This window comes from Echinops telfairi, unplaced genomic scaffold (genome assembly GCF_000313985.2).
Source record: "Echinops telfairi isolate 266 unplaced genomic scaffold, ASM31398v2 ScPeMD7_70;HRSCAF=299, whole genome shotgun sequence".
NCBI lineage: Eukaryota > Metazoa > Chordata > Mammalia > Afrosoricida > Tenrecidae > Echinops > Echinops telfairi.
In genome coordinates, this window is record NW_022103968.1 from 61154869 (window position 1) to 61163800 (window position 8932).

General features: G+C 58.1%; 1 protein-coding gene across 1 annotated transcript in view; it reads left to right on the forward strand.

Annotated features, from left to right (window-relative positions):
• TSPAN15 (tetraspanin 15) overlaps positions 1–8932 on the forward strand; it is a gene marked incomplete at its 5' end in the record, with an annotated part of 59301 nt that overhangs the window by 48132 nt on the left and 2237 nt on the right. The window contains 3 exons of the mRNA XM_045291681.1: positions 2135–2230; positions 3493–3609; positions 7313–7759. Of these exons, the coding sequence (XP_045147616.1) occupies positions 2135–2230; positions 3493–3609; positions 7313–7759 (660 nt within the window). The remainder of the gene's footprint in view (positions 1–2134; positions 2231–3492; positions 3610–7312; positions 7760–8932) is intronic.

Sequence of the window (8932 nt, forward strand, 5' to 3'; positions counted from 1 at the left end):
GGGTGGATCATAACAAACTGCATAGCCTTGAGAAGAAGGAGAATTCCAGAACACTTGACTGTCCTCATGCAGGACCTGGACTGGACCTGGACCAAGAGGCTGTTGTTCACCCAAAGCAAGGGCGTACTGCTTGCCTGAAAATCAGGAACGATGTGCATCGGTGGCATTGTATCCTCTCATGTAATCGGTATCTGAGCAAATCATCAGAGAAGCTGGCTCGTGTGAGGAAGAATGTCGCATCAGGATCGGAGGCAGCGTATCAACAGCCTTCTGCAGACAACACAAACATGCTCGGTGAAAGTGGGCAGGACTTGAAGCACTTGCTTTTAACGATCAAGGATTGCAGCCTTCAAAATGAATTACAAGCCAATGCAAAGAAACCCCAAATCCTCACAGCTGGACCATAGATAACATCAGGATCAGAGGAGAAAAGGTGGACGTTGTGAAGGATTCATCTCATTTGCATCCACAGGCAGTGCTCATGGGAGCAGCAGTCCTGAGATCAAAGATGCTCTGCATCGGGCAAATCCGCTGCCCAGCTCTGCTGTGGAGTGCTGAAGAGGGATGCCACTCTGAGGCCGAGGGTGGGCCTGATCGTGGTGTTTTCAGTGGTCTCGTAGGCATGTGAGAGTTGGGCATTGAGTAACAGACGGAAGGAGAATCAATGTGTTTGCAGCGTGGTGCTGCCAAGAGGGTCGTGCCACCGCGGAGGGCTAGAGGATCTGCTCTGAAGAAGGGAGAGTGGCAGGACTCGGTCCCACGTTCTTTGGACACGATATCAGGAGAGACCGTCCCTGGAGACATGCTGGGTGAGGCAACGGGGCAGTGAAGAGAGTAAGACCCTCAGTGGGATGGACTGGCACAGTGGCTACAGCAGTGGTGGCAGAAGCAACAATGGTGAGGCTGGCTCAGGACTGGAAAGGGATTCTGCCAGGGCGCTCAACAACAAAATGTTGAAATAGTAGCTGTTGTTTTCTATGTATTTTTATCCCCCACCTCCCTAATAAAAAAGAGAGGACTCATGAGGGAGAGGGGAGCGGGGAGGGAGGGGAAAATGACCTAATGTCGGGGGTTTAAGTGGAGAGAAAATGTTTTGAGAATGTTGTACAAATGCGCTTTACACAATTGATGTGTGTATGGATTGCAATAACAGTTGTATGAGCCCCTAATAAAGTGTTAAAAAGAAAGTAAAAAAAAAGAAAAGAAAGAGAGGCCTCATCAGGGGCTCTGAGGTGGGGAAACTGAAGCCCCGAGAGGGGGGTGAGGCATGAAGGGTCTCGCGATGGCCAGAGGCCCCAGAACCCAGTGCCCCGCTGTTCCATGCACCCTGTAGGCGCCTCCCCAGGACCAGTCTGCTAGTCTGGCTCTCCTGCCCTCGCCCCGGTGCTGAGAATGCCCTCTTTGTGCCAGGCCTGCTGCTCTGTGTGAAAGCTCCGATTGTCGCAGGGAGAGTGGTGCCGGCCCCCACCCCGCCCCTCCCTGCTGTGGGCCCTTTGTGCTCGGGGATCTCTGTACAGCATCCAGCCTGTTGATGCAGAGCACCCAGCGGGACCGGGAGCTGGTGGCCTGCAGTGGCCTCCCCGGAAGGGAGCAGCTGCAGCCGGGCTGGCTGGGTGGCCCGGGTCACCTGTGGGTCTGAGCGCTGCCCAGACACAGAAAGAGGCCCCACCAGGGAGTCAGAGGCCTGTGGCCCCAGCCCTGCTGGGCCCTAACTGGCCTGCTCTGTGACCTCTCTCTGAGCCTCTCCTTCCTCATCTGTAAAATCAGAGCTGGAATGGTAAAGAGCTGGGGGTGGGGGGTGGGCCCAGGGAAGATTCCGGTTTGGGCCTGACTGCCCAGTCCCCACCCAGCATTGTTGCTTCTGAGCGGGTGCCCCTTGGAGCCATGTGGAGTGGGGTGAACCACAGCTGCTGGGCATGGCAGAGGGAGCCAGACACCAGGTGGGGGTGGGGCGGGGCTGTGGGGTTTGTGGGTACGCAGGGCAGGGGTGGGGCCCACGGACCCAATGGACACGCTGTAGTGGTCAGGCTGCTGGGAGAACTCGTGCTGGGCGCTGTGTGGTTCTTTCCTTTGTGATTTTCCTTTGTGATTTTCCTTCTTTTCCTTTGTGATTTTTACCCCCCTTCCTCCCCAGACCATTGACTTTGTGAACGCTAACATTCGCAGAGGGATTGAGAACTACTATGACGATCTGGACTTCAAAAACATCATGGATTTTGTGCAGAAGCAGGTGAGACTCTGGTGCCATCTGCCACCATTCAGGCCCTGCGCAAAGGGGTGACTAACCAAGTGGAGAGTTGAGGACTGGCAGCAGATGGCCCACTGAGAGGCGGAGGCCCCTCCCATCTCCCTCAGTCCTTGGTTCACACACCTGGGCCGGGATGTCTTCCCTCTGCTTGTCCCTCCGGTTCCATGGAACCTCCTCCGCTCATGTGCGCTCACACATACACACAGGGGTGGAGGCAGGTGTAGTAGCTAAAAGCCACTAAAGGGTTCCAGCCTCTAATGGACAAAGGTCCTTGAGCTGGGGGTGACTCCAACCACCCAGCCCAGGGCCCCTTTGCCAAATTCCTTCACTGACAGGGAGCTCACTCCCTGCAAATCCAGGGGAGTGAGCCCTTCATCAATCCCAGTGCCCCCGTATCGGGGGACAAAGCCAGCCTCCCCTTTCCTCCCTGACACTCTTTGAATACGATGGTGGCCATGTACCTGTCCTTCCAATCGGTTGGTGCGACCGTAGTCATTGTGTGGTGGGTTAGCCGTGCCTCTGGGGCTTCTGCACATCAGTCACATGGAGTCCCAGACCTTAGGTGCTCCGTGTGCATGGGGGGAGCCCAGTACTCCATCCTCCAGGGCTGGGTGAGGATTGCCTTGACTTGCTTCAGTGCACGTGCCTGGCCAGGCGCTTTGAGAGACCTGAAGAGACATTAGCTGTGTGACCACACTGTCTCCTTCTGGACGAGGACAGCAGTGCGATGGGGCTGGGGTCCCACCCAACCCCAGCAGCTGGTTCTGGGGGCATGACCACGAATGCTTCAGATGGCCTGGTCACTCCAACTTCTCACGAGCCTGAGTCACATGCAGTGGCCACTCCCTGGGCTCAGCCCTGAGTTGCCTGGCTGCTCGAGGTGACCATGACAGGTGCCACCTTCAGAGCCCCTTCTCTTCCCTGGCCGGGCTGGCTGCCGGTCCCCAAGAGTCCAGCCCGCTCCAGGAGGAGGGAGGTGTTCTCCTTGGAGCCAGCCACCAGCGAGCCTGGGATTTCTTCTCCAACGGGGGTGGTGCCCGTGACTAATGGCCGCTGGGCTCCTGCGTGGTGGCAGACCCTGTGCCCAGCGCCTCATCCACGCCACCACCTCCCGGCAACCCCTGCAGTGACCTGATGAACTGTGACTTTAATGTGCTTCCTGTGGCCCCACCCCACCCATCTGCCTCCGGACAGGGGCCTGTCCAGTGTGACAGCCCCTCTTTCTTGTTTGCTCCCTTCCTCAGTTTAAGTGCTGTGGTGGCGAAGACTACAGAGACTGGGTCAAAAACCAGTACCACGACTGTGATGCCCCCGGGCCCCTGGCCTGCGGGGTGCCCTACACCTGCTGCTTCAGAAACACGGTACTGCCTCCCCTGGGGGTGCGGGCTGGTGGGCGGGGCCACCTCCTGCTGCTCAAGTTTAGGATGGGAGTGGGGTGGGGGGCGTCGGGGAGGGGGGCAGCAAATGAGAGGTGGTGGCCAGAGGCCAGGCTTTCATGGCCTTAGGGGTGCGAGCAAGGGATGCATCTGGAGGCGCAGTGGGGGGACTTTGTCTTTAGGAGTGGTGGGAGTGAGCACCCACCATTGCAGTTGCCCAGTCCCTTGGTTTATCCACTCCGTTCGCTCTCAGCACTCAGAGATAGGCTCTGTGATTTCCCAGCTTACAGGTGAGGAGAACGGGGCACAGAAGGGTTAGCTGCCTGGGCTCAGCGGGACCAGGCTGGGATGAAATGCAGGCAGCTGAACGCTGAACTGTGTGCAAGCCAGGCTCCGCCAGTGGCACGCCCAGAGAGCCAGGGCAGGGCTTGCTCTGGGGATTCCGGTGACCGTGGAGTTGAGGCCTTGCCGCTCACCAGCAAAAGGGTGTTTGGAAGGGGGGTTGGTGATGTGAACAGTAGCCTCCACCTCTCTCAGTGCGGTCCCCTCCCCAGCCACTTGAGACCCTGCCCTGTGTAGCCACTGCTTAAAAAGCAGTGTCTTTGTCAGCCCTCTGTGTTTGATCGATGGTGCTCAGAAATCGCCTCCTTTCTGCCTTAAAATGGGGCAGTGAGCTAGGCAATTACTCATCTCTGAAGAGTCATGGAAATTTTCTCTTCTGACGCTTGCCTCTGCCACTCAGTGCCCACTGCGGATTCTGTAAACGGAGCAGCTGCTGCTGGGTGGGGGTGGGGCTGGGGGCAGGGCCCCACCCACTGTGTTGGAGCCAGTGCTGAGGGCACCCAGAGGGGCGGGCGAGCTGGGAAATTTGAGCTGCTGTTTTAGGATGGTTGGCTGAGCACCAGGGGTGCTGGGGAGACTCGGGGCGGTTTCAGGGGCCTGTGAGGGCAGCAGCGCCTGCATGTCCAAGTTGACAGAGAAGTGGAGGCTCAGCTTGTAGTCATTCATTCATTCATTCGTTTGTTAATGAATTTTTCGATGTGCTAGACACAGTTCTGGTTTCTGGGGATGCAGGGGACGCATGGAAGCCTCTGCCCATGGGGAGCTATCATCCTAGGGGGGCAACTGGCAAATAAAAGGGAGGAAACCTATGCAGGCACCTCAGAGGTTCACCAGTTTGGTTCCAGGCCATTGCAAAGCAATGGCACAACAAAGGGACATGAGCTTTGTGGTTTCCCAGTGTGCATGGAAGTTCGGGCCACGCTGGCAAGTATGCAGCAGCATTCTGAACAAGCTTGAAAGGGCACCTGAGACGAGATCAGAGAGGCCATGGTGCCCCAAGGCTACAGCCAGGACACTGGCATTGCCTTCTGCTGCACCACCTTGAGGGAGCTGGCTGGGCTCCCGGAAGGAGTGGCGGGAGCCACATCCCGGGGATGCTGTACTGAGAAAAGACTGTGGGGCAGGGGTGGACACAGGGATTTCAGTCAGGAGCCTGTGCCAGGTGTCACAGTCTCTGCGGGAAGCAGACTCGGAGATGCCGGTCCAAGTCTGGAGGTGCAGTAGAGGGTGCTCTTGGAATTGCTGCCTGTGGCAGGCAGGAGGTGGAAGCAGGCCCGGGCAGAGGCAGGAGTTGGGCTGTGGTGCAGTCTCAAGAGGCCCTCATCCACACCTTGGAGGCTGTCCCAAGAGGATCCTTCAGCGCAGTCCTGTGTTGGAGCTGGGGCCAGAGCACAACACCTCAGGTTGACCAGTCTTGGAGTGGCTATGCGGGATGGGACGTAACGGCTCTGTTCAGCGGAAGCCACCCCCTTGAGTGACAGCATATGCTGACAGCTAAGCCCCTCGGCCGGCCGGCAGCACTCTCGGCAGTTGGAGGCGTCCTCACAGCGTCCACCACCCCAGGCTCAGAGCCAGGGGGACTGGGGAAGGTGTTAAAGTGAGGCCAGATGGAGGTTCAGTTTGGGAAGTAGCCAGAATGCAAGCACAGGGTTTGCTGGGGCCATGTCCACCCTGCCCCACAGTCCCCGGGGTCTGGTTCAAGTCAAAGTGGGCAGCTGTGGGAGGTGGATGCAAGAGAAATCAAGGAGACCAAGGTTTGGGCCCACATCACAACACAGACCAGCCTTCTCACCGGAGTGGGAAGACCCGGGCAAGGCTGCCCTCCTGTCTGTCACTTCCGTGAGCTGCACACGGTGGACAGCATGTCCACCCTGTGCATGGTGGCAAGAGCATGGGGCAGAGGTGTGGCAGCTCAGGAGTTCCTTTTCCAAGAGGCCCCAGGACAGCTGACTGCAGGGCCTGCAAGCCAGTCTGTGTCTGTCGTCTGTAGGATGTGATTCCGGGTTCAAATCCAGGCAGGCTTTGCCTTTGTAATGACGCGGCTGCACTGAGTACTGTGGGGAGGAAGGAGGTTTTCCTTCCGGGAGGTAGAGCAGGTTCTGGGCTGCACCCCAGGGCAGGGGCGGGTCCGGCTCCAGGGCTGGCACAGTGCTTACCCTGCTGATTCTTGTCCCCTTCTTGCATATTATGTTGTTCACTGATTTACTGTTAATGGCTCATTTTCTGTCGCCTTTGCCAAAATATAAATCCCAGGAAGAGTGGGGCTTTATTTTCAGTCTCTTACATTCCAAGTGTCAAAAATAGTTCTCACTATTTATTGATTAAATAGAAGAATGGATGAGAGGGAGGCGCCCCCTGCCAGTGTACCCTTGTGCACTGCACTCCCACACCCGGCTCCCTCTGGGGGGCTGGGAGATCCCACAACTAATGCTGGCTCCCAAGTGGGTGCTGAGCATTGATTGCTGGGTGTGAGGCCCTCGGAGAATTACTGCCACACTTCCCCAGCCCATGATGACGCCTGGGGCCCCGCCCTCAGGGAAAGAGCAGTTGCTGGCCTCGGCCTTCTTAGGCCTGGAAAACACCGCAGCCTCACCGGGCCCTGCGCTAGCACCGGGATTGTCCTATCTCACAGAGCAACCGTGGGGGGCTACTGGTCACGCTCCTTTGTAGACTAGGAGACGGAACAGCCTTCCGTCCATTCAGTAAACCGAAGGGGGGGAGGGGGGGCTTCAAAAGTGCCTGGGAACATCCCACTGGCTTTCCAGTGAATGTTTGCCAGGAACTTTGGAACCCTGCCTTCATGGATGACCACCACAGCTACTGTCACCAGGGGTGGGGGTAGGGTGGTGGGTAGGGCTCTCTTGCACATTGTCGATGGGGGGCCCTGTGGCTGCGGGACCTGCCTGGTTGGGACTTCCTTGGCTGTGGCTTTTCCCAGGACGGAATTTGGGGGCAGCTCAATGTGACCCCTCACAGAGGACCCCGCTCTGGCCCTCGGGGAAACCGTAGCTGGCTTTGTGGCCGAGGTCTGAGGTTTTCCTTCCAGTGAACCAGCGATCACCTTGCCCTCTCGCCAGATGACCTCATCAGAAAAGCCGGGTCTTGGGGCCGGCGCTGCGGGTGGGTCGGTGGTCTTCCTCCAAGCACCAGGGCCCAGCCACCTCATGCCCCCTCCCTGGACATCTCTTGGAGGGAGGGGGTTGAGCTGCAGGTTCTAGAGCTAGACTGACTGGGACTGCATCTCCGCTCCACCCCGGAGCTGTGACTGGGGACAGTGGTCCCGCGTGAGCTCAGTTCTCTGATCTGTGGGATGGGGAGAACAGCAGGGGTACTGTTTCTTTTCCAGACCGAAGTTGTCAATACCATGTGTGGCTACCAGACGATTAACAAGGAGGTAAGGTCTCTGAATCCCTTCCCCAGGAAAGACCCCGTGCCCACAACCACCCAGGGGCTCGGAGGGGTGGGGCTGCTGAGGTCTCCCTGCATTCCCAGGAGCCAGGGGGGTGCTGCGTTTTTCCACCCCCACGCGGACCCAGAAGGGCTCAAGGGCTCAGGGAGCCAGGATCCCCTTAGGCTGGCAAGCTTGTGGGAGCCCTACCACAGTCCTGGCTGGTATCTCCAGAGCTCAGGCACACCCGAGAGCCCAGCCTGCCTCTGCCCTTCGAGCCGCTGGTCTGTGGTGGCTCAGCTTGGGACCCATGGGCTCTCTCAGGGCCCCCTCTGGGTCAACCTCCTGGATGACTTCCCTGGACACGGAGAGAAGCTGGCGGTGGTGCTGACAAGGGAACAAAACGTGAGGATGGTCTAGAGAGGCCTCAGAGAGCCCTGGTGGCATGGTGGGTGTGTACCAGGCTGGTACCGAGCTCTGGAGATACCAGCCAGGACTGTGGTGGGGCTCCCACAACCTTGCCAGCCTAAGGGGATCCTGGCTCCCTGAGCCCTTGAGCCCTCCTGGGTCCGCGTGCAGGTGGAAGTTCACAGTCAGAAGTTCAAAACCATCAGCTGTTCCTCAGAAGGAGGATGAGGCTTTCCACTCCCACAAAGAGTTACAGCCTCGGAACCTCGCTGGGGCAGTCCCACCCTGTCACTTGGAGGCTGGGTGACTGGATGGCCGTGAGCTGGGTTGGAGGGAGGTCTCTGAGTCGGCCCCCCAGCCAGCAACATCACCGGGAGCCTGATCATGCCTGCCCGGGGCTCCGCCCAGCGCTCTCAGATCAGAACCTTGGGGGGTGTGGATGGGTGGTGCGGTGATTGTGGTGCATGGCAAAGTTTGAGGAGCCCAGACCAGCCGTGAGTCTCAACATTCCGGACTCCACCGACAGTTGTATCATCAATGCTGTGAAACCACGAGAACCGGGAAGACAGCCCAGCTTTTCCAGGTCTGGAAAGCTGCTCCTTGGACAGGGAGCAATCTTAACTGCTTCTCTACACCCCTCTTAGTGGGAAACACGGAGTTTTCCTTCCCGATGAAGGAGCCTTGGTGGAGCGGTGGGTTAAGTGTCCGGCTGGACTCTTGGGGAGAAAAAGGGGATGTTGCCTCCGGTGAAGACTCACAGCCTTGACAGGCTGTGGAACATTTCAGCTCTTCTCTGTCAGTAGCAGTTGGAGTCAACTGGTGGCAGTGAGTTTGGGTTGTCGGTGTTTTCTCTGACGGGCTTCTGCCTCACACGGGCTCCGTACTTGGTAATTCCTTTTAGCAGTCCCTGGGTGGTGCTAATGGCTATCACACTCCACTGCTAACCGAAAGGTTGCAGGTTCGAGTCCACGCAGAGGGACCTGGGGAGAAAGGCCCGGCGATTGGGAACGCTGTGGGGCATAGCACATGCGTGGTGACCCAGCCTCAGCTTCAAGGCCATGGCGACTGTTTTTGTTGTCCTCCCCACACGCCCAATTTCAAAGCCGTCAGCACCACGGCTGGAGGTAAAGCCAGCGACAAACGAGAACAGCTTACCATGATGTCACGGAT